The sequence below is a fragment of the Amblyomma americanum genome, chromosome 7 (assembly GCF_052857255.1).
Source record: "Amblyomma americanum isolate KBUSLIRL-KWMA chromosome 7, ASM5285725v1, whole genome shotgun sequence".
Taxonomy (NCBI): domain Eukaryota; kingdom Metazoa; phylum Arthropoda; class Arachnida; order Ixodida; family Ixodidae; genus Amblyomma; species Amblyomma americanum.
In genome coordinates this window covers 119114906-119140845 of record NC_135503.1, presented here as the reverse complement: position 1 = coordinate 119140845, position 25940 = coordinate 119114906, and the positions used below count along the sequence as shown (strand labels likewise).

Genomic DNA, 25940 nt, shown 5'->3' with positions numbered 1-25940 from the left:
GAGCAAACTTAAATGAGCAAGCAGCAATGATGTTATAGTTTTTGTGCCCTTCACACTTCTTCAGCATCGCATGCATGACAGCAATGGCACAGTTTAGCTGTTAAAATTGAAACTAGGTGGCTGAGGAAATGCAATTATAAAGAAACTGGCAGTGGTTTAGCTCTGGTTAAACCTGCAGTGACACGAGAACTACATCTGCCTGGCTTCATTCTTCCATAAGCTTAAGGCTTTTTGTTTCGCTTTTCGTGACCAACCACGTGGCTGGTCATGTGACCAACCACGTGACCAGCCACGGCGCAGCTCTAGGGGTGCCACACTGAAGGCTCGAAATGCTAGTGTAATGTAGCTATCGCTACAATATTGCACGTGAGCCCAGTTTATGTGTTGGTCCAAATTTATCAATTACTTGCGCATTTTTCTACTGGAAGTGCATGCAGCAATAATTTGGTGTGTCCACCTATTGGCAGCTATACAAGGTTCTTTGAAGAAGCATTTCTTTTCTTTCTTGTTGTCGGGTTGCCTTCAAGTATGCTGCATTTCTTGTGATGTACTGGTTGCGTGTAACTTTTGCACGGTGCTCTCGGAGATAAGGCTCTGTAGCGTTTGCATCATGCGACTTGTGTCAGCATAATCCTCACAGCTATTTGTGATGGGTGCTGTATCTTAATGCTTCTGAAGGTCATCGAGGACTTGAATCATTGCTTTTATGCTTTATGACTTTTGCACACTCCCGAACACGTAGCGGATCATTTGGCAATTGAATTCTCCTTCTCCAATTTTTATATCTGGCTCACAGCGAGCTCTGCCGTTTGAAATCTTGTATACAGGATGTATTTAATAGCAGCAAGAGGCTTACATATATATTCTGTAACAGCAGCTAAGTTGTTGCAACTTCTAGAAATTTGTACTTTATGAGTTAAGCAGAAGAAAAAAATTAGGCATAAGGCATCAGTTAACCACATTCGTAGACATTTACATATCAACTACAAACCTACTGTGCATCATGAGGAATGTCTTACCGAACAGTTTCCAGATGTGCAAACTCAGTGGCTCCCTTTGTTCCAGGAAAAGAAATATGGCCCATGATGTGTATGGAAACAGTTTGGCTTTGAGTGGCTGCCATTGAACCCTCAACTGTAATGTGATAAAAGAAAATGCTTGCTTAGTGTCCTGTCTGATACTGACCAGAAGGCTTTTCAGTGCTAATTGGCTTTTCAGCACTGGGTTTACGGGGACACCCTTTACAGTGCAAACTGTTGCCCGTTGCTGCAGCATCCATGGAGAAATGCAAACAACAGAAAGAGGGGCAGGGGCATGGGGGGGTTGGGGGGGGGGGGGGGGGGGTGAGGACATGACATGTGCACAGTTTCCTGCCTTAACAGTGGCAATATTGCACATTGAGTAGCTTGAATCCCTGTTCTGTGGGTCTTTGCCAGGATTGAGTGTGTGCCTTCAGCCGGTGTCGGATCCCGAGGAGGGACTGCCCATTGTGCGGATGCGGGGCTTTCCTGAGGTCATCATGCCAGGGGACGTGCGCAATGATCTCTACCTGACCCTTGAACGGGCTGACCTGGCCGGCCCAGCAAAGAACATTGAAGCTCGCCTGCTGTTGGTCACTGCTGATGGCCGCATTTTGCAGGTGTGCAAGCAACCCTGTCATCGGATCTTTGAGTGTGCTATTGAAAGTTGCCGGTCTTAGGACAGCGCTTGCATGGAATGCACTTTGATGCCTTGAACCTGTGAACAGCGTGAAAACTAACAAAACACATGAAGGAGCAAGAGAAAACTGCATGTGCATCTCCCGTTTACCATATTTACTGGTGTAACAAGTGCAATTGTATGATAGGCATCCCATCTCCTGCATTAGTCACTGAAATAAGGGGTAGTTACTGACCAGCGTCCGCCTATCGATGCATTAGCATCCTCGTCCAGGTTTGATTGATTCACTGACCAGGATGAATTTTTCTTCAACTATGGTAGAATCACAATGATACGACTCTCACGGGGGCATGAAAAAAATGCTTATCGTCAAAAATTTGTAGCCAGTAATGAAAAGTTCCGAATGCAGAATTATGAGAAATGCGTTCACACAGATCTGTTTAGAGCTGACTGGCTTTATTTATAGCCGCGCGGCCTCAGCTCTCTGCTCGCAGTGCATGCAGCGTGACAGGCGATCACGATGTTGGCAATGTGCGGGTTGTATACCCACATTCAATCGTGACGTCAGCGCGATGTGCAGGTCCCGCACCCATGCTCACTGCTCCTTGCGTGTACAGTGCGGCCAACAATCACGGGGTCGGCAATGTGCAGGCTGCGTGCCGCTGCTTACTGCTTGCAATGTGTACCGCATGAGTAGTGGTTGTGACGTCACCGATGTACGGCAGCACTTAGAGTTTGAGGGTGTGGTCACAGCTCATGCATTCGTATAATCCGTAGTGTGGGAGAATGTTCGCAACAGCCAATATCTTGTACATTTTACACAATGCACTCTGCCTGGGGAATTTTACAGATTCGTGCCATTCCGAAATTCTGCCATGCTCGTATTATGAAATTCTACTGTACAAAAATTCTTTGAAAGGTGTATTGCTTCCTTAATACCCTTGTGGCTGTGCTTGGGAAGTTCATAATGAGTAATTACTCCCGGAATTCAAATCTACTCCATCTTGTGGGATTTTCCTTAACACATTGGATTAGCCGTGGAAGTCTGAAAGTGATTTTAAATTACTACACGATCAATTTTACTGCACATAATACATGTGCCTCCCAAATTAGCACCTCTTGTGTTGGAGTTAAACTGCAACACACTGTTGCGCTGTGCATTGCACATCATCGTCCTCTACTAGCACTGCTAGCGATCTAGTAATACACACTCTAGCGCACTGTACATTGCACATCGTCATCTTCAACTAATACTACTATAGAACTAATATAGTAGCCAGACGTGCCAATGACCCAGCAAAGCAAAACAATGAGCCTGCTGAGCCTGAGACACCGACAGAGCGGTGCTGAAATTTCGCATAACCAAGAAGCGTAATCGCCAGCTAACTTTTTTTCTTTATTGCTTACCTTGAGAGTTTGGTGCAGATGTAGATGGAGCTGTTGTGGTTCATGGTTTCTCAGCAGTTTGTCTTCACCAAGGGATGCACTTATTGGTTCGTCTCAAGCGATTTTATTTTGCGCTTTCTATGGGAAGCCAACCAAACATTCTCATGCTATATGTGTTAACTGAGCGACCAATGCGGCATACTTCTTTTTAACATCAGCAAAGGGCACGTCTTATTAAGATGGCGTTCTTCTTTAGATAAATCTTTTGGAACTTCTTTTGCGTGCCCTTTTCAAATGTTGCTTCATGTATGTTAGTTATATATTGCCACTGAGATCTTACAGGTCTTGTTTGTATCACTATGTTGTGTTGCAGCGCTTATCACTGTGTGCATCACTTGAGAAAACCATAAATTTTATATATGAGTGGTGAAACGTGCCACTTGAGTTATAGTTTCAAACACTGGTTGCTTCTCTGTCATTTCCGCTTGCTAGCTTCAGTATCCTGTGCTTTCTTCTTGTCTTGTCTCAGTTGCTTTCATGTTGTCACTGAATCGGGCATTGTGTGGGTGACAATGCGATTTATGTTTATTACGCTGCCACTTTCGGTCTGTGGCTATCCGTTCTCGGGTACAAGTCTCTCGCCGTGTGAATGGATCGCAGACCGGGTGTCTTGTCGCTCTCCCTTTGCCACCGTGCAGGACTGCCTGAGTGGGGGCGTGTGCCAGGGGGAGCCCTCGTGCGAGTGGCGCTCTCTGGTGCTGTGCCGCACGTGCACCCCCCGCTGGGGGGAGGCGGTGCATGTGCGGCTTCCCCTAGAGCCTCTGGAGGAAGGTGCGCATGTGCGCTGCGAGCTGCGCCACTGCTCAGCGCGTAGCGGCCGTGAGCCACGGCTCCTGGCGTGCGCCCTGCTGCCTCTGCTGCTGTCGCGGGGCACCGTACTGCCCAATGGACCCCATGAACTGCCCTTAATGAGGGCAGACCAGGGGGCCCAGGCACGTCACGAGTCCCTGCACCTCACCACCCTCCTGGTCTCCACCAAGCTCACCCAGAACAGCTGAGTGTCTTTGTCTCTCTGCCTGGCTGCCTTTATTGAGAATGGCCTTACCAGCGACCTGGGCACCTTCCAGAATGAGTAGTCGCTCACATCACACTTAGTGGCATGCATATCACATTAGTAAGTTGTTCCTTTCTCAGCATTCTTTCTGCTGCTTCCCTTTGCAGGCTGCCTGCCACTACTCCTTTCTGGCTTCAAGGGCTGCGCTGTTCTTTCCAGGCGGCCTTTGCTTTGTGGCGCCCCTATCGCTACTCACCTTTGGCTTCCAGGGGAGTCCACCACTCGGCCCTTTATCACAGGGGCCACTGCTTTTAAGGTCTTTGTCATCTCTGCTTCTCTCATCTCCTGCACCTTTCTGTCCTCTTTCTTTTTCACAGCAGCCTTTGCCTTTTTTGCTCCCTGTATACATACACGGTTTCGTCGTTTACGAACAAACATGCTGATAGTGATACTAGCCCCAAAGCACCTCCGGTATAAATTGCAGTGCGTCTGCAAAAGTTTGTGCCAGTGCAGACGTGTGTCGCGCTGGTTTTGATAAGGCATTGCGGCATACAAAGCATTCCACGCTGTGTTTGATAAGGCTTTGGTGCAGGCGACACGCCAGCTTTCCATGCTTCACTTTTTCCCTGGGTTAATAGACCTCACCTGGCATATGTCATCAGCGCATGTGTTTCTAGTCCGATGGGCAAAGCATGCACCATATCGAGGAGGCTCTCACCAGGAGAAGAGAGGCTGCAACGCCTCTCGAATTGGCGAAAAAAATCTTGCAGAGGAGTGCTCGACATCAGCAAAACGAGTTCAGAACTGACTGAACAATACTTGTCATTGGGCTAGTTGGTTAGAATCCATGCCAGCAGCGCACTAAGGACGAGGCGCAAGAACAATAAGTATGACGCGACGAAGCGCTGAACTATCAACTTTTATTTTGAAAGATGAGGCAGACCAGTATTTAAGAAGTGCCCTATCAGGTCACGGGACCACGAAAAAAACAAATCAAGAACCAAACGAAAGATGACACAAAAACTTCAGGTATGGAGAAGGTTTGATAGGTTTGGTTCAGGTAGGTCTGGATTTTTGTGCTTTTTTGAGCTTCTTGTTGTATAACTTTGGGCTGCGCAAATTGTTTATCTGAGTTGGTTTCCTTTGTATGAAGACATCTTGTATTTTTGCCTTGTTTTGATTCTGTATTTCCCTTCTTAGTCACGTGAGGTCTTGCATTCGCTTCTTTGTACGTGAAGTTTTTGCGTCATCTTTCGTTTCGTTTTTTTATTTGGTTTTTCATGATCACGTGACTTGATAGGGCTCTTCTTAACTACTGGTCTGCCTCGTCTTTCAAAATAAACGTTGATAGTTCAGTGCCTCGTCCCGTCATACTTCTTGTTCTTGTGCCTCGTCCTTAGTGTGCTGCTAGCATGGATTCAGAACTGAAAGGGAGCAATTTTGCCCATCGGACCACACCTTTTTGACGTTACACTGTTTACATCAGGGAGAGGCCTATTGCTTGCTCAAAAAGCATGCCCTCTTCAGACAGGAGCATTCTGAGGGCAGTGTTGCTAGAACAAAAAACGTTCGACAAAACCTTGTGTACGCTCCTCTCTCTATGCAATGGCATTTGCTCTTTAGGTCACTGGTGTCTGCTCCGATAACTTTTCTGTGAAATCATTTGGTCTTAACCCTTGACTGTCAAATTAATTCCCGAAAAACGTTCCAAAATCGCCAAATTATTTAGGCAATTTTTGGCGAAAATGACTGTTGTCAGGCTTAAAGCATGCGCTAAAGGTACAAATGCATTTCATGGACAACTACCATCCTCTAGTGTTGAAGATTGCAACCAATGCAATTTCTGTCCTCAACTCGTCTTTGACGGTGGGCGCAACGCAACATCAGGCTGGGCGATTGCTACTTGTCAGTGCCGATATTTTTGGTACAATCTTCCTTCCTTGATGAGTGTGGTTTATACTTAAAAGGTTAATGCAGCAGATGTGCTGGAAACCTTGTCCAGTATGAGCAAAGTGAATTCGCAGTAACTGTCTCACCCACAGTGGACACCTGTAAGGGGAAAGGATGAAGGAGGAGGTGAAAGAAGGCTGAGAGAAAGAGGTGTGCTGGAGAGGCTGAGGTTACTTTTAATCACTTAGTGTCCTGTGGTGTGCGCAGACATTGTGACAGCTTGCGTGTGTTTTGCATTATGCCTTCAGATGGGCACTGTGTGGTTGGAGAACCTGATTCTCTAAGGCCTTTGTAGCACCTGTTTGACAGGGTTATCAGAGCACAGGCTGCAGTCCTTCTGTCTTGTTGTGCAACATGCTTTCTTGTTTCACAACAGGTTTCCTTGTTCTGGATTGTGATTTCTGCCTTTAATTGCCTGCCTGCAGAAGCAGATGTTTGTTGTCTCTTGTAGCTCATTCTCCTCAGTGCTTGCAGTATTTTCTCGTGGCATTTTCCACTGAAGCTGGAATGTGCAAGATATATTTTGGAAGCTGTTTGAAAGGCATGGCGTCAACCACTGACTGCTTCTGTTAATCGTATTGCCAATGCTGCTTTCATTTCAGGCATGGCGTTACTCCATGAACAGCTTGTTTCTAGGTGCATTGCAACAATGCATAGCAAGCGTTTTTCTGACACTGGCAGTGCAAAAGTTTGGACTCTGTGTGAAACGGTATGTCAGCTTTGCGTTTTGACTAATCTCTTCTGCCGTGATAGGTGTGCTTCATTGATCATCATCTTTTCTTCAGGCACTGCAGTGAACAGCCAGTGCTTGCATGTGTCATACTTTGCTGTTTAATGACCTGGGCTCTAGCCTGTCGATGCTTTTGAGTGCATGGCAGGGAGTCTCAGAGTCTGGAAAGGCCCAGACCTTGCTTCCTCCAGCTGTCTTTTGGGAAGATGGTGGCTCACCATGTGTGCGTATGCGTGCAGGAGACCTGTTGGCACTGCTTCGCTGGAAAGAGCAGCCGGATGACGTGCCGCAGGCTCTGCTGGGCCTTACCAAGCTGGATGGCGAGGAGATTGTCAAGGTGCTTATCCAATGCTGCTGGAGCACTGCTCTCCTTTCTTCGGTCTGCTTTGACCTGCTCGGTTGGGTGGCCTTTCGGCATTCCACTGTCTGCATAAATGACTGGGGTACAGTGTTATGTGCCAGTGATGACACACATAAAAAGTGAAGACAACAGCAACTGTGAAAACATTGCATAGTGCTCGCCACTCTATGCACTGATTGTGAGAGGTTGTCATGCGTGTTTGGTGGCAAGGCTGGCTTATGGTCTCGAGCTATTAGAGAGTGCTGTAGTCGGCCGATTTTTCAGATCTGAGGAACCTCTGTTGCTAAACATCTAATTATAGCTGGTGGAGGCACCCACCTTCTCCACCAAAGCCCCTATTCAGTGTCGACGCATAAACACCAAGCCATCCAGGACTAAATAGAGGAAATGCTGCTTGACGATGTCATCCAGCCATCAGAGAGCCCCTGGGCAGCACCAATCGTCCTCATCAAAAAGAAGGATGGAGGTCTTCGATTCTGCATCGATTACCACTGATTGAACAGCGTAACCAAGAAATATGTCTGCCCCCTACTCTGCATTGACACGTTACACGGCCTTTGCGACACCAAGTATTTCTCATGTATGGACCTAAAGAGTTGCTATTGGCAAATCGAAGTTAATGAAAAGGGACCATGGAAAGACTGCCGTTATCTTGCTCATTCCCAACAGCCTCTACGAGTTGAAGGTAATGCCATTTGGACTTTGTTCTGCCTTAGCAGTGTTCCAAAGTGCAATGGGCACCATGTTAACAGGCAGGCCTCAAGTGGCAAAGTCATCTTGTATACTTACCGTATTTACGCGATTGTAAGTCGACCTATTTTTCAAAATTTGAAATTCCAAAGTGGGGATCGAAACCAAAGCAGCGCACCATATATAAGGCTGAGACAAACAAGATATCAGGCATGCTACAGCGTGGTTGTATTTTTGCTGCGCGGCGGTTCCGTCGCATCGCTCTTAGTGCTGGTCTTGAGCAGCTGCTGTGTCACCGCGCAGAACCAACATTCTTGCCCCACGCGCAGCGGCCGATGGTGGCTGTCGATAAGCAGCAAACCTGCACCAGCCCTCTCCCTACACGTGGCCGCAGATTGTGGCTACTGATAAGCGGAGGCGGCCAATAACGCATTCGCGTTCTACTCTTAAAGGGGTTGGGACATCAAATTTTGAGGCTATAGTAAGCTTGTTATGGGCTTCCTCTGTATGTAAGGTCACCCATGGCGAAATATTGGATGCAACAAGCGCTTAAAATATATTTTAATTGAGCTCCAAAGAGTCCCTACAGGCTCTTTCTCACGATCGAGGCCCATTGCTAGCGCTATAGGCGGTGACGTAGAGCCCTGGGAACAATATCAATGAATAGCAGTGACTTCACAACGCAGTAACGTGACGCGCGAGAACGGCAACGCGCGACATCGGCGAGGTGCTGCTTCGGTGACTCGGCGGTCGGTGTGCAGATCGGCATATATACCGTCGCTGACGCACCAGCCGGCACCTCATATCGGCGGCCGAGCGAAACCTTCACGTCGATGAGACGATGACTCTTTTGTTTGCACCTTCTCCGCAATACGAATAAGTGAAATGAGTGACTACATTTCATATGTTCACCCTTCGGCTCACCTGCAATACGAACAGGCCTAGCGAGTCCGCTGGGTTCGTATGTGCTATGTCGGCTATTGTGGAGAGCGAGTTCACAAGTTTTAGCAAATACAAATGGTCATCGAGCATAGTTTTGACAACAGTGACCTGAAATCGAGGATTGTTTATATCTTAGGATGCAAATACATCGAGCGGGAAGCGCCGCTGCTAAGCGGTGTGTCCCAGTCTGCCGGTCAATAATGCAGGCGCCCGGGGCGGCAGCTACAGTCGTCGGCGTTGCTTGAGGGCAACAAATTAAGCCATTTTATTTGTCTCAAATGGGTGCGAACATACCTCTAGATAAACCAATTTAAATTCAAGTACTGGACACATCGGAAAAACCAAAACAGTTACAACGAGTCAGAAACACTGGTCCTATGCGTTGTCAACAACCTGGCTATGAAGCATTCCCCAGGCTGGTGCTTGCATTCTTCAGCAATTCTTGCAGAGTTATCGCACTGCACAAACAAGTAAACCTGCAACCGGCGCAAAGGAGATGAGCCAGCTTAACCTAAGTGCAATGAAGCAATTTATGCTGAACTAACGCGCAATTGCTGCCTGTATACAGATGCATATACATAAATAAAAGTAGCGCCGAGATGCTGTCGTCGTCATTGGCGCATTGCTGGAGGAGTTACGTACCCGTGAGGTTAATTCTGAACCCTGCACAATTGTCTGGAAGCACTCATTTAGTGAATACATGGACTGTCTGCTAAACAAGCAGCAGATATCGTGATCAGCAGCCACGGGACCCTGAGCAGTCTTGCAGCGCGGCTGCGCGGGCAGCGCGAAGTGAAGACAGAGGCTGGTATTGGTTGGTAGGAAAAGTGAGGCATCGTATCGCTGTAATGTGACCAGGGTCAGCTACGGGCCGCCAACACAGACATCCGCCGAGCATCGGCGTCGGCGTGGCAAAGCGAAATACAACGCTGAAACCATGTTGGCATACGCCGTATGGCGATTGAGATCGGCCGAAGTGAACCGCTTGGTTTCAGGACTCAGTGTCATTTCTTGGTCGCTTGGCTTTTCTCAGCATATCGCGGTACCGACCAAGTTTGTCGGCACATGATTTCAAAAGGCGCTGCTATGCACAGCATGTGTGCGAGAGCAGATGACGCAGCAATACGCGCGTCACAACTTTTGGGGCCCATGTGACCAGGGTTGCTGCTCTTCCCTGATTGTGACGTCGCAGCACACCCCAGCGCTCAGAATCTGAAACCGAAATCGCTCAGTATAGATAATGCAATAAAAAATTATTTACCGCACATATATGCATTGCGCAGCGTGTATGACGCGTCCTGGGGCAATACACAACGTTTGAAACAAAGAACACGCCAATCAAAAATTTGGTGTTTCCACCCCTTTAATAGGCGACGTCCAAGTTTTTTTTTTTTTTTTTGCTTTCAGCCGTGCACTTGGCGCTCAAGGGAGCGTCGATAGTTGATGGAAGGGCCGCTGTTCTTCGCGGTGGCACCCCCACTCGAAACCACAGCGGTGCCGGGGGGTGTCGGTAGCTGACGGAAGAGCCGATGCCGCTCTCGCGTAGTTTCTCTTTGGCTCTGGCGCATTTGACTACTGCTGGCCGTGTTTCACAAGTTTTTAATGTAGTGCTTCGTCATTCGTCCTTTGTGCTTCGGGCCCGGCAAGCGACCAGACCTCGTTCACGGCTACATTCAAGGTGGCTGTCATTCTTTACGCTGAAGAAACGAATTGCGCGCCGGGCTGCAAGTTCGACGTTCGCAACGGGGGATACAGGTGTGATAGCTGCAACGAGGCAAAATTTTCAGCTGTTCCACACGATATCGTGATGTGGCTGTTTGCGAGGTATGGGATTTCGCTGCACGACGATGTTACAACGACGAGCTCTGGGACCGCAGCAGCGATCACTACGGCAGCACTAGTAAGGACAAGTAGTCCTGAGAGTAATACATTTTCGTTTTCGAATGTGCTTGCAGGCGCGCCCATGCGCGGCACCCAATAGCGGCTGGCGATAAGCGGAGGCCACAGGATAGTGCTACCGCGTTCTGTTATTAAAAGGAAAGTGTAAACGACCTCCGAGTTTTTTTTTTCTTCCAGAAATGTGATGTGGGGGGGTTGACTTACATTTGCGTAAATAGGGTAGATGATGTCGTTCGAACTTTGATGATCACCTGGAGTAAGTTTGGACAGTAGCCATCAGGGCTAACTCCTAAGGCAGAACAAGGCCGCTTCATTTATGAAGAGCTGCTGTTTCTTGGCCGTATCGTAAGCAAGGATGGAGTATGTCCGGACCTACAGAAAGCAACTGTTATTGAGCAGTTTTTTTAGCCAGCCAACAAGAAAGCTGTGCGCAAATTCCTGTTACCATGCGTGTATTACCAATGGTTTGTCAATGGTTGTTCTTGTGCAGAAGAAAGAAGACCGTGAGAGAGTCATAGCTTATGTCAGCCGCTTTTTATCATAGGCAGAAGGCAGAGGCCAACAATTCAATGACAGACTGAAGACATAAAACTACGCAGGAGACAGGACAAAGAAAAGATGCAGACAGGATGAGCGTAGACTAACAACCGATTTATTGGACGAAAAAACACAAGCTTCCTTCAAGAGCAATGCATGCGCAACCAAACTTAACGCCCAAAGCAAAAGTAAACATCTTATCAACCCAAAAAGTCAAGTTCCTTCTGATACAGGTGAATTGATGCTTCACTAACACATTTTTCCGCACCGCATCTAGCAATTTTCCAGGCTTCAAAAATCTCGCGTGCCTTCCGGTCCTTCGCGCAGCCTATAATCTTCGTTTGCTTGAAAAGCGCCCTACAAAACACTTTTTTCATCTTGTCATTGATCTTACAAGACTGGCAGTGCCTTGCTAAATGCTGCCCACCGTGTTGGCTCAAAGAGTTATTGTGCTCCTGAAGGCGTTTATTAATGCAGCGGCCCCCCCGTCTGCCCTACATAAACGGAACCACAGCTGAATGGGATCTCGTAGATAATTCCCATCTTACAGGCTACAAACTTAGGTCTGTGGTTGACTCCGCACCCTACTTTCTTTTGCAGGTTATTGTTAGTTAATCGGCATAAACGAGACAGTTTACATGGGGCGGAAAAGAACACGTTGACACCAAATTTCCCTCACACCTTCTTCAAACCGTGCGAAGCCTTGTGCACATAAGGAAGGACTTCAAACTTCCTCCTCTCACTTTCAGTGAGTTCTTGTTGGTTTTGTTTCAACCATAGGGTTTTCAGCAAAGATTCCGCAACAGCTTTCAGAAGAGCAGGAGGAAAACCAGCAGAGTAAAGCCGGTCTACCTGACTGGTAAAACTACATTTCACCATGTGTGGACATGACTTGACAAGCGAGGATCTTAAACATGAGGTTGCGATTCCCCTTTTTACGAGCTTTGAGTGGCACGAATCATAAGGTAGAAGAGCCTTCTTAGATCTTGGTAAATAGGCCCAGCATAAATGGCCCTCTGTATGAAAAAACAATTTCAAGTCTAAAAACTGTAAACAAGAGCTTTCCGGGAGCTCAAAAGTAAAATTCGGATTAGTGGCTACGGATTTGAAGGTCGCCAAAATTTCATTCACAATCATTTGTAGACTGTCGTCAGGGTTAATATTCAAAAGGATTAGGAAATCGTCAACGTATCTGACCACATGCGTGATCCGGTCATCAGTGAGAACGCACGAAAGTGCAGTGTCAATTTGAGCTAAAAATATCTCAGTTAAAATAGGCGCCACGCTCGAACCTATACAGATACCTCGCCGTTGTACATAAAACTTGTCCTTAAAAGTTACAATGGTAGACGAAAGATAGAGTTTTAACAATTCAAGAAAACCATCGATTGAAATGCCGCAAGTATTCTGGAAGGATACCACTCCCGAACGTTCGATGCAGTTGCAGACCGCCAGGAACAACTTGTCGTGGGGCACTGAATAGAATAGTTCTTCAATGTCTATTGAGAAACCTGAGTTGATACTTGACGAGTTCTCACTCAACATTTTCACCAAGCTATCAGAGCTGCTGATCCTGTACAGATCTTCAGATGTCAGGCTCTTCAGGTGTCGTTGCAGATACCTGCTGACAATTACTTGCCAAGTACCTCTTTCCGTCACGATGGCTCGAAAAGGACACTCCGGTTTGTGGCTCTTTGCACTGAAGAATACCGTGAGAACATGGACCTTGTTCTTGTCGACTTCATACTTCAGGCGTTCAAGTTTTAAGTCCTCAAGAAGGGCTACCGCCTTGGCCTTGGCTTCGTTTGGCTTTTGAGTCGAAGGACGGAAGTTTTTCTTTAAAGCTGAAGAGGCCTTTTCACCAAATAGCTTCTCAGGCAAGACCACAAAGCCGCCTTCCTTATCAGCCAGCATTAAAGCAAGTCCAGAGTCATTAAGGCAACTGGCTACTCTCCTCAACTGGGAAGTGCCGCCCTTTTTTTCTTCGTAACCATTCCGCACAGAGTCAATGCCTTCCAGTAAACAGCGTCCTTTCTCTTCACCCTGCACCTTCTCTGCTATCTTGTGGGCCGAAGCGAGAAGCTCGTGCTTCTTGAGTGGCACTTCAAGGCAAAACTTCGGACCCCTACTCAGAACCTTTTCTACTTCGGGTGTGATCACAGCCCCTCCTAGAGCAACAACAGGAACCACACCAACCTGCTTTTTGGGCGCTGTAGGTAGGCTCAGCCTAGTTTTGTTCCAAAGGAATTCGGTGCTTGCCTCAGCCAGCCTCTTGTAGTCCATCAGTAGCCTGAAGCCTGATGGACTACAAGCCTGAATGACTCTGGACTTGCTTTAATGCTGGCTGATAAGGAAGGCGGCTTTGTGGTCTTGCCTGAGAAGCTATTTGGTGAAAAGGCCTCTTCAGCCTTAAAGAAAAACTTCCGTCCTTCGACTCAAAAGCCAAACGAAGCAAAGGCCAAGGCGGTAGCCCTTCTTGAGGACTTAAAACTTGAACGCCTGAAGAATGAAGTCGACAAGAACAAGGTCCATGTTCTCACGGTATTCTTCAGTGCAAAGAGCCACAAACCGGAGTGTCCTTTTCGAGCCATCGTGACGGAAAGAGGTACTTGGCAAGTAATTGTCAGCAGGTATCTGCAACGACACCTGAAGAGCCTGACATCTGAAGATCTGTACAGGATCAGCAGCTCTGATAGCTTGGTGAAAATGTTGAGTGAGAACTCGTCAAGTATCAACTCAGGTTTCTCAATAGACATTGAAGAACTATTCTATTCAGTGCCCCACGACAAGTTGTTCCTGGCGGTCCTCAACTGCATCGAACGTTCGGGAGTGGTATCCTTCCAGAATACTTGCGGCATTTCAATCGATGGTTTTCTTGAATTGTTAAAACTCTATCTTTCGTCTACCATTGTAACTTTTAAGGACAAGTTTTATGTACAACGGCGAGGTATCTGTATAGGTTCGAGCGTGGCGCCTATTTTAACTGAGATATTTTTAGCTCAAATTGACACTGCACTTTCGTGCGTTCTCACTGATGACCGGATCACGCATGTGGTCAGATACATTGACGATTTCCTAATCCTTTTGAATATTAACCCTGACGACAGTCTACAAATGATTGTGAATGAAACTTTGGTGACCTTCAAATCCGTAGCCACTAATCTGAATTTTACTTTTGAGCTCCCAGAAAGCTCTTGTTTACAGTTTTTAGACTTGAAATTGTTTTTTCATACAGAGGGCCATTTATGCTGGGCCTATTTACCAAGATCTAAGAAGGCTCTTCTACCTTATGATTCGTGCCACTCAAAGCTCGTAAAAAGGGGAATCGCAACCTCATGTTTAAGATCCTCGCTTGTCAAGTCATGTCCACACATGGTGAAATGTAGTTTTACCAGTCAGGTAGACCGGCTTTACTCTGCTGGTTTTCCTCCTGCTCTTCTGAAAGCTGTTGCGGAATCTTTGCTGAAAACCCTATGGTTGAAACAAAACCAACAAGAACTCACTGAAAGCGAGAGGAGGAAGTTTGAAGTCCTTCCTTATGTGCACAAGGCTTCGCACGGTTTGAAGAAGGTGTGAGGGAAATTTGGTGTCAACGTGTTCTTTTCCGCCCCATGTAAACTGTCTCGTTTATGCCGATTAACTAACAATAACCTGCAAAAGAAAGTAGGGTGCGGAGTCAACCACAGACCTAAGTTTGTAGCCTGTAAGATGGGAATTATCTACGAGATCCCATTCAGCTGTGGTTCCGTTTATGTAGGGCAGACGGGGGGGCCGCTGCATTAATAAACGCCTTCAGGAGCACAATAACTCTTTGAGCCAACACGGTGGGCAGCATTTAGCAAGGCACTGCCAGTCTTGTAAGATCAATGACAAGATGAAAAAAGTGTTTTGTACGGCGCTTTTCAAGCAAACGAAGATTATAGGCTGCGCGAAGGACCGGAAGGCACGCGAGATTTTTGAAGCCTGGAAAATTGCTAGATGCGGTGCGGAAAAATGTGTTAGTGAAGCATCAATTCACCTGTATCAGAAGGAACTTGACTTTTTGGGTTGATAAGATGTTTACTTTTGCTTTGGGCGTTAAGTTTGGTTGCGCATGCATTGCTCTTGAAGGAAGCTTGTGTTTTTTCGTCCAATAAATCGGTTGTTAGTCTACGCTCATCCTGTCTGCATCTTTTCTTTGTCCTTTCTCCTGCTTAGTTTTATGTCTTCAGAATGTCTTACCAACTAGCCTCTCATCACACACTTCTAGAATTCAATGACAGAGAACGAGTTCCTTATAATATTCAGGGCCACATTGAAATTCCACACGTAACTGTACGGCTGGCCTTTCAAGGTTGTGAGTGATCATCACATGTGCTGGCGTGCCAATTTGAAAGACATTTTGGCCACCTCACTCGATGGAGCTTTTAGCTTCGAGTATTCGACATTAGCATGGGAGCGCATGCACTCTGATGCAGACTGCTTGTTATGAACCCTTTCTACGTACAGTAAAATCTCACTTATTCTATTGTACTTGGAAACAGCGCGATGAAACGTGGACAACACGAAGAAACGACACACGAGCGCTCGTGTGTGTCGTTTCGTCGTGTTGTCCGTGTTTCATCGCACTGTTTCTTAGTACAATGCATTACCAACTAGCCCGGAATCTTGCTCTTCTCACTTATTTGAATCTCGTTAACAACTCAATTCGATTAACTCAGACTCGCAGTGTAGTCCCGGCAAAACTGTGCAGTCAGGGGTGTCAGATGCTCGTTAGCTTAGAGGAATTTAATCGCGCACCAGTTAGCTCGGACAACCCAGGAGAGGGCTGTCATAACTTCCAGCTTTGAGCCGCGCTATACTCAGCGGCTCGGCAGCTCGGAGGCGCACCACCCCTGTGTAACCGAAGGCGAGGCCGGAGGGTCGGAGTAACCTAAACCGAACAAGAAAATACATCAGGAGCGCGAAAATGTGATAATGATGATAGTGACCAAAGTGGCTAGGTGGCGCCAGCCATCACCCAATGCCAGGGTTTTGGCTGCTGGAGCATCCAGTGTCTGCTGAAGGCTGCAAGGATAACGGCACAGTTTTGCTTTGCGCTGCCACTGCTGCTACGCCTGTGCTGCAGTTGCTTTCTTTGTGTTGTGGCAGCGTGCGTAGCATGCCAACAGGTGCATGTTGCGTCCTGCGAGTGGGCTTGTGCATGTTACCGTCGCCATCGTGCTCCATAGTGGTGGCAACTGCCACCTCACTGAAGCGACCCCAGCAGCATGAAAATGGCTTGGGGAAAAAAAGGTGAAGATATTGCCACACTGCTCACATTCTGCAAGCGCCGCCATGCGGCCGAACGGCATGGCTGGGCTCGTGTGGAAGCGAAGAAGACGACGTTCCCGCTCGGACGCGCGCTGCTGGTCTTCTTGGCCTTCGGACTAAAAAGCTCCCTTTTGTGTCGTCCTACGTGTGTCGGCGACATTTTGGTGGAGGTGCTGGGTATAGTCCCATGAACGCTGACCCCGAGGAAAATTCTTACGATTATCAGCGCCGCTTGGACACAACACCCGTCCACAAAGTGAGCCGCCGCCTGCGAGGCCTGCAACCTGAGTGCCAGCCACTGACGAGGTCGGTGCGTATCATGATGTCTACTACTGGCCGTCAGATGGGTCAGCCTTCCGGCACTGTCCCACCGGTTGTAGTCCTCACACCTCACTCGCCGCCAATCTTCCACGGCGATCGGTGCGAGGATGTCGAGGACTGGCTGTTCGGCTTTGACCTTTGACCATGTCGCCAGTTTTCACCAGTGGGACGACGACCGAAAACTACGAAACGTGTAGTTCACGTTCCAAGACTTGGCGAAGACATCGTTCGAGAACCACGAGGCATCCTTTACCAGCTGGGAAGCATTCTGTCGTGAGTTGCTCGCTACCTTCAGCACCAACGCACGCAAGGAAAACGCCGAAATCGCCCTTTGCTCCAGGTCACAGCAGTCGAACGAAAGCGTGACCATGTTTATCGAAGATATGGCGCGTCTCTTCAGTCGGGCTGACCCTGCCATGCCCGAGGCTATGAATGTGCGCCACCTCATGCGTGGTGTGAAGGAGCAGCTCTTCACTGGCCTCATACGCGACCCTCCAAGAACTGTCGCTGACTTCGCCAAAGCAGCCACGGCTATGGAACATGCGCAGTACAGTCGTCTGGGCAGTGTTGCGGCCACCAACCATTGTGCGTCACTGCCAGTCGCCGGAGACGAGGCGCTTCGAGAGGTTGTGCGGAGTGTGGTTCGAGAAGAACTGCGCAACCTCCGCTTAGGTGCTCCACCTGCCAGTGTTGCAGCTGTAGCCGATGCCGTCCGTGACGGAATTCGGCGAGTGGTCCAGCCACCACCGGCACCACAACCGGAACCGTACATCATGAGCTACAGCGAAGCCTTACGGACACCGCAGCCGGAGCCATACATCATGAGCTACAGTGAAGCCCTGTGGAGACCTGCGTCAGTGCCACAGGCATTCCGCCCTGCTGCTGAACCAACTCAGGGATACCTTCCCCCCGTCGAGCTGCGTGACCCGCGCCCTGTTAGAAAAGCGGACGTGTGGCGCACACCCGACAACCGGCCACTATGCTACCACTGCGGGGAGCCTGGTCATGTCCTCTGCAACTGCCCATACCGGCGGATGGGATTAAGAGGATTTCCACCGAGCGCACCTCGACCACGCTATGATGAGAGACCGCGAGACATTGAGCACTGGCCGATCATGTGCTGCCCTCGCCGCCTCCACGACGTCAGTCTAGGTCGCCATCTCCAAGACGGGTTCCCAGTCACGCATCATCCGCTGGCCAATTCAGATGCACGTCCTCCTGCCGGGGAAACTGAAGACGGCGGTCTCCGGGGGTAGGACTGCCGCTGCCGCAGAGAGTGAACAGCCTCCATCCGACGGTTGTATGCGACGACCAGAACGCCGACGACCCCAGCCACCGACCTCAAAGACGACCTCACCGCCGACCGCAACGACGATGCCACCGCCGACCCCACCGACGACCACACCGATGACCTCACCGACGACCCCATCGACGACGGCACCAAATACCTCACCGACGAGTTGTCAAAGAATTGTTGCCGCCGATGGCTATGACGTGTCAGCACTCGTGGATACCGGAGGTGACTTTTCGGTCATGAGCAGCCACCTAGCCACGACCCTCAGAAAGGTTCTAACACCTTGGCATGGGCCGCAGATACGCACAGCTGGTTGCCATGTGGTGACGCCAGTTGGCATCTGCACCTGCCGTATAAAGATCTGAGGTGCAACTTTCATTGGCTCCTTCGCCGTGCTACGAGTGTTCCAAAGAACTGATACTCGGCATGGACTTCCTTAAAGAGTATGGCACGGTTGTCAACCTGCATGAGCAATTGGTATCGTTTTCGACACAGCGAGCCGTTGCTACAGACCCCGAGCCGCACAGAGCAGCACTACGCATCTCTGACGACCACACAACGATACCGCCGAGAGCAAGCAAGTTTGTCACAGTCAAGTGTGATACCAGCTTCGGTACTCGGGGCATTGCCGAAGCGAACATGTCGCTGCTACTGTCTCGGCAAGTTTGCGTTGCTCGCGTCCTTGTCGGCCTTGTTCACGCGCGTACCGAGCTCTTAGTGACCAACCTTAGTAGCAAACCCCAACATTTGACGAAAAACAGAGTGATTGTCCATTTTGAAGAACTTGGCGAGCATGCCGTCCAATGTGCCTAATCCACAACAGACCCCGGAACAGCGGAACAGGACACGGCACCAGCCGTTACGATCGACGTGTACCCTGACCTTCTGACCAATCAGAAACGCCGCGTGGAAAGCCTTATTGACTCTTTCCGCGACTGTTTTGTATCAACCTCTAAGGTTCGGCAGACACCAATAACTAAGCACCGCATTATCGTCGATAGTGACCAGAGACCACTATGTCAGCGTCCTTATCGTGTTTTGTCGAAGGAACGTGATGCCATCCGCCGCCAAGTTGCCGAAATGCTCCGCGACGACGTCATACAACCTTCGACGAGTCCCTGGGCATCACCTGTTGTTCTCGTCGCAAAGGAAGATGGCAGCCTACGGTTCTGCGTGGATTATCGATGTCTCAACAACGTTACCAAAAAGGATGTATATCCACTGCTGCGCATTGATGACTCATTAGATCGCCTCCCCCATGCTACTTACCTTTCGTCACTCGACCTGCGTAGCGGTTATTGGGAAATCAAGGTCGATGAACGTGACCGAGAAAAGACCGCCTTCGTTACTCCTGACGGATTGTACGAATTTAAGGTGCTTCTTTTCGGCTTGTGTTCAGCCCCCACAATGTTCCAACGTATGATGGACACTGTACTAACTGACCTGAAGTGGCAGTCCTGCCTTGTGTATCTCGACGACGTCGTGATTTTCTCCGACACGTTCGAGGAGCACCTGAAACGTTTGCATGCTGTTTTCGAGGCCATTCGTTCCGCAGTTCTCTGAAGCCTGAAAAGTGCCACTTCGAAATTAGGGAGCTCAAGTTTCTTGGCTATATTGTGAGCGCTCAGGGCGTTAGCCCTGACCCAGAAAAGACGGCCGCCGTTGCTGCATTTCCCTAGCCAACAGATAAACAAAGCTTGCGGCGTTTTCTGGGGCTTTGCGCCTATTATCGGAGGTTCGTTGAAAACTTCTCCAAGCTCGCAGAGCCGTTGACTCGCCTGACAAAAGACTCCGAACCCTTCTTCTGGGGCCAGGATCAGGAAACAGCTTTCACAGAACTTAAGGCCCGCCTCCAATCTACGCCTATCCTTGGCCCCTTCGACGAGAAAGCCGCCACGGAACTGCACACAAGCAATGTTGGCCTCGGTGCGGTGCTTGTGCAGTGGCAAGACGGTGTGGAACGCGTGCTCGCATACGCAAGTTGCACTTTGTCCCGTGCCGAAATGAATTATTCCATGACGGAAAAGGAGTGTTTCGCTGTTGTGTGGGCAATCACCAATGGTTTCGAGTCGTCAGCGATCATCACTCCTTGTGTTGGCTTGCGAACCTCAAAGATCCATCGGGGCGGGGCGCGTTGCACGGTGGAGCCTTCGGTTGCAAGAGTTCGACGTCACTATCGTGTATAAGTCGGGTCAGCAACGTAGCGATGCAGACTGTCTCTCCCGAGCTCCTCTTCTGTGCCTACTAGATGAGCCCGACGACGATTCTGCTTTCCTTGGCGCTGTCACCACATCCGACCTTGCCCGCCACCAGAGGGCCGACTGCGAACTGCTGCCTCTAATCGAGTACCTCGAAGGAACCGCTCCGTCTCCGCCCAGACTCTTCTCTCGCGGACTTTTGTCGTGTTGCTTAATAGATGGAGTCCTCTACAAGAAAAACTACGGCCCGATCGAAACTGCATATCTCCTCGTTGTCCCAACCGCGCTTCGTCAGGAAGTTCTCGCTGGATGCCACGATGAGCTTTCTTTTGGCCACCTTGGTGTTTCCAGAACATTGGGACGCATCCGCCACAGGTACTAGTGGCCTCGGCTTGCTGCGGTCTTCCAACACTACATTAGAACCTGTCGTGAGTGTCAACGACGGGAGATACCGCCAACAAAACCGGCCAGCCTTCTGAAGGCAATTGATCTACCGCAAATCCCATTTCAGCAAGTCGTCATGGGCTTACTGGGCCCATTCCCAGTGTCCTCCATGGATAACCGGTATGTTGTTGTTGCCACGGATTACCTCAGCCGTTACTGTGAAACCAAGGCTCTCCCCCGTGGCACCGCGGCTGAAATTGCACAGTTCTTTGTTCGCCACATTGTGCTTCGCCACGGCGCCCCCGCGGTTGTATTAACTGACCGGGGAACTGCGTTTACCTCGGCTCTTACACATGAGGTCCTGCGTCTTAGTGGCACCAGTCATAGAAAAATGACTGCTTACCATCCTCAAACGAATGGTCCAACTGAGAGGCTGAACAAGACCATTGCAGATATGATGTCTATGTATGTCGACGCTGACTATCGCAACTGGGACGAAATGCTCCCTTACATCACGTTTGCATACAACACCGACCTCCAAGAAACGACGTGCTTCACTCCCTTCCGTTTGGTGTATGGCCGGGATGCCCTGACCATGTTGGACCCCATGCTGCTCCCTGATTGTGCCCCCTCACCTGTCACAGGCACGACCAATTCGTTCGTGATGCTGAAGCCGCACGCCGCCTTGGTATACAACGTATTCGCCACCAGCAGAAAACTGACGCCCCGCGTTGCAACCTCTGCCACAGGGAGGTGATTTACCAATCCGGCGAGCACGTCGGGGTATGGAGCCCTTTACGTTTGTGCGGGCGCTCTGAAAAGCTTCTGCGCTGCTACTTCGGCCCCTACGAAGTGCTACGTCAACTCAGCGAGGTGAACTATGAAATGTTTCCTCAAGGAGCTGTCCGCTCTTCTCGACCGCCCAAGTCTGAAGTCGTCCACTTGGCCCGCATGAAACCGTATTACGCCCGTAAGCTATTGTCGGAGTTCACATTCTGCGAGCGCCGCCATGCGCACCTTCGCACTTTCGGTGCCTCAATTCTGTTTTTTCCCCCTTGCCGGAGGCATCGAGGCGATTCCTCTTGAAAGGAAGGGGGCAATGCCACACTGCTCACATTCTGCGAGCGCTGCCGTGCGGCCGAACGGCATGGCTGGGCTCGTGTGGAAGCGAAGAAGACGACGTTCCCGCTCGGACGCGCGCTGCTGGTCTTCTTGACCTTCGGATTAAAAAGCCCCCTCTTGTGTCGTCCTACGTTTGTTGGCAACAATATTGAAAGTGCTGCTGAACGAAGGCATTACTTGGCAAGAGATAACGTGGCAAGAGATAATGAGAACGCATGGCATGAAGAGGAGCATGTTAATCGACTGCTGCAAAAACCAAGAAAAAATTTTCAAAGCGTTTGATGGCGGAAACTTTACCGGGAAAAAAAAAGCACTGAGGACGACAGCACACCCGAAACTGGAAGACGCACTGCTTGGGATGGATAACCGATATGTGTAATGGACAGCTTCCTTTGAGCGGGCCGCTGATTTGTCAGCAAGCTGGTACGCACTGAAAATGAACATTGAATTTTCAGTGCATCTAAAGGATGGCGTCCCCACTTCAAAGAAAGGCATGGATTGGTCTTTCGGAACGTGTGTGGGGAGAGGGCAGTGGTGGATGAACGTCGCATTGCTGGCTGGAGAACGACTGAGGTTCCTCAGTACCTGGTTTGTTATGAACCTGGCAACGTCTTCGAAGTCGATGAAGTGGCACTCTTTTTCAAAGCCTTTCCAGACAAGACAATCACATCTAAGGGTGACCTGTGCGCTGGAAGGGAGAGGAGCAAAGAAAGAGTCACTGTGCTTCTCGCCTCAAGTATGTTGGTCACGGAGGGACTGCCAGTACTGGTCATCGGAAGGCAAATCATCCAAGATGTTTTAAGAACATTCACCATTTGCCTGTGGAATATTGAGCCAATAGAAAGGCCTGGATCACCTCCAGTATTTTCCAAGCTTGGCTGTGGTAGCTCGACCGCTGCTTCTCGGCTAACAAGCGCAAGGTTTTACATGTGCTGGACAACTGCAGCATGCATACCAGTGTAACAGAGCTGGAGTGCATTTAGCTCGTATTCCAGCCTCCGGACACGACGGCTGTTCTGCAACCGCTGCATCAGGGAATTATTCAGCACATCAAATGCAGGTACAGGAAGCATGTGCAGGAGCAGACGCTGCTGTAAGAGGCAGGGTGGAAATATGACCGGAACCTCCTAAGTGCAATTCACATTTTAGTGCACGTCTGGAACAACACGCCGGCTGAAGTCATAGCAAACTCCTTCAGGCAAAGCGAGTTTGTCCGCTCTGATGCTGTGATGTTCTCCCCGAAGCCACTCCAGAGCCCACTGGTAGAGATCGATGAGGAAGAGGTGGATGACAGGCATTTTGAGTTTCTCCTGCCTAGTGGTGTCCAGCTTGCCGACTACGTTGCAATAGATGATGATGTTGCCGTTGCTGGCCTGCTGACTGATGGCAGCATGTCAGAAGTGCTCGGTGGGGCCACTGCTCCGATGATGACAATCTTCACCAGCCGTCGCGATGTTGCACTGTGCAGGAGGCCACCGAGGCCCTCACTGTACAAGAGGAATTCTGCATGGAGTCATGCCACAGTGAGTGACACCACCTGATGCTGATGGGTTTGAAGAAGATCAAACTGACGCAAATTCTGGCGACAAGGCAAACAAAATTAATGCAGTTTTTCATGCAATAAGGTTATGTTTATGCTGAGTGCATTTTTCTTGTTTTCATGGTCCATTCTATAGTCAGGATTTTGGATAACTCAGACATTTTTGGCAGTCTGTTGAGGTCTGGATTAATGAGCTTTTACTGGCCTCCGAGGCATGATGATGATGACGCCTTTCTTGGACCTATCAGCAGCAACACTGGGATGTCGGCCTACAACACCTGATTGAATATCTGGGAGGTGACACTTCTTAGTCCCCTGCAGCGTTCAAGCATTGATTGTGCCTGGGTCCAAAAAAGAAATAATTGTGAAGAATTTTGCCCTCAACGAGACAACATACCTTCTCGTTGTTCACAATAGCCTTCAAAGCCTTGAGAGAAAATATTGTGCACGACTAATTGACAGCAGGGCACCTTGGATTTACCTACCTCCTACAGTTCATTCAAGAAAAATACTACTGGCCCGGTCTTTCCGACAATGTCACATGGTACATGAAAACCTGCTGAGACTGTCAGCGACGAAAGACCACCAACCAATCCAGCAGGACTTGTGAAGTCAGTTCCACTCCCAGCAGTGCCAATCCAGCAGAGTGAAATGGACCTCGTTGGCCCGTTCTTAACATCGGTGTCTGGAAAGAAGTAGACAGTAGTGCTGACTGACTGCCTGACCCGCCAGGACAAAGCAAAAGACTTCTCGAATGGCACAGCAACAGAGGTCGCCGAATTTTTGATGGAGTGCATTCTCCTGCAACACGGTGCCCCCAAGGTGCTCGTAATGGAGAGGGGAAACAGTGTTCGTGGTGGAGCTGATGCAAGTCATCATGCGTTGGTCATACAAGTCACTGGAGGACAATTGCATACTATCCATAGACAAACATTGAAGAACGCTTGGAACAAAACCGTTGTGGACGTGATCGCCTTGTATGGCAACGTAGAACACAAGAAAGAAGTCGTCATGCCCTACTTCGCGTTCGCATGCAACACTATACTGTATGAAACCACACGAGAAACAGCACGGCACAGTAACAACATAGCATGGCAGGAAAGTCTTGAGTGCACTCAATGCAATGCTGCCAAACAACACAGAAGAGGAGAACGACAATGTTGCTGCCTACCTTCAGCTTCAGAAGAAGGCTGACGGCTTGCCTGACACTACAACCTTCAATCCAATGCAGAGTACAAGCCAGGTTACAGAATCTGGGTGGGAGCACCAGTCCAAAGTCTTGGAATAGGTGCGCTGGACTATGAAGTCATGGCATATGGAGGGACAGCATCCAAACTACAACACACACACACCCTGAAACTGTGCATGTTGTGCACCTGAAAACTGTAGCGTACATGCATAATGTACACTACTGTTTGCATTTACAGTTATTTTTGCTATCATTTGTTTTGTTTTTTTTAACATCAGGTCAGTGCTTATTCCAGAGGGAACCAATGACACGAAGTTTTGTAATATTTGTTCATGCTGGATGCCACATGCCCTGTGCCTTATGACTTTTGTTTGTTACATCAGAGGCAACCAGATTCCTCTGGGAAGGTTGCAGACACCTGCAACTATTTGTACAATGTGCAGGATTGTCGTAAGTGCTCTCTGCACCTTTCTAGAAAGTTCGACCTTTAATTGAGTGCAGGTTAGTGCAACCATCAGCCTGTTCTGCAACGACCGCCAATCAGGCCTGTCATATCGCCATTGCCGAGTTGTTCAATTCTTTGTGAGTGCAAGTCAGCCCAGTAAAGATTGTGTTCCTGTGCCATGTCAGTCTGCTCATCTGTTGTCTATAGCATTGTCGTCACCACTTGACAGTATTCATGATCATGTCATATTCGTGCAAACAAGGCATTCGTGTTGTTGCCATTTTTCTTTCCAGCCAACAGCTGAGTGTTTCTTACATGAGCATTGAGAGGGTGACCCTTGTTCTCTGTGTCGTCCATGTGCACACTTTGGCAAGTGCAGCAAGCAGAAAAATCTGTTTCCATGATACATGTGGTATATTTGCAGCATGCTCTTTCCTTTTTCCTCTGCAGTTTTTGCAGGATATTCTGGATGCACTGTTCTCCATGTTCTCGACAGCTGATGGCAACTCGACACCGTACTCGGGTCTCGTCTTCAAGACACTGGTGAGGGTCTCGTGCTTGTTGGTTGCATCTTAACAGACCCTGCCGAGCAAATACGGTAAAACCTCATTGACACGTTTTTCTTTTTTAATTGCGGGGGAAAACGTATTATCCGGGAAAACCTATGATCCAAACCACCTGATTTTGAGAAATGTAACTGTTGAATGAGGTAAAAAGACATTTATTGGCAATTTCACTTTATAAAAATGTCGATTGAAACTTATTGCCAGAGAGCTGAACAGATCCTATTCCAGTGCTCGCTGAATTCAGTCCGAATTCACACTGTCTTTAGGGCGGAAGGAAATTCGTAATGCGTCTGGTCCGTCGACAGCAGTGACGAAATTAACCAAAATCTCTTCCTTTTCATTTTCGGATGCTTCACCCCTTTGCTCCCAAGTACTGTGGGA

The 25940-nt window shown here is 48.9% G+C and overlaps 1 protein-coding gene across 2 annotated transcripts in view; it reads left to right on the top strand.

The window, feature by feature from the left end:
* Window positions 1-25940, top strand: part of spg (dedicator of cytokinesis spg) — a 196669-nt gene that overhangs the window by 34754 nt on the left and 135975 nt on the right. For both annotated transcript variants that reach the window (XM_077632868.1, XM_077632867.1), the window contains exons 11-14: window positions 1437-1639; window positions 3744-4098; window positions 7019-7116; window positions 25444-25536. In XM_077632868.1, the coding sequence (XP_077488994.1) occupies window positions 1437-1639; window positions 3744-4098; window positions 7019-7116; window positions 25444-25536 (749 nt within the window). The remainder of the gene's footprint in view (window positions 1-1436; window positions 1640-3743; window positions 4099-7018; window positions 7117-25443; window positions 25537-25940) is intronic.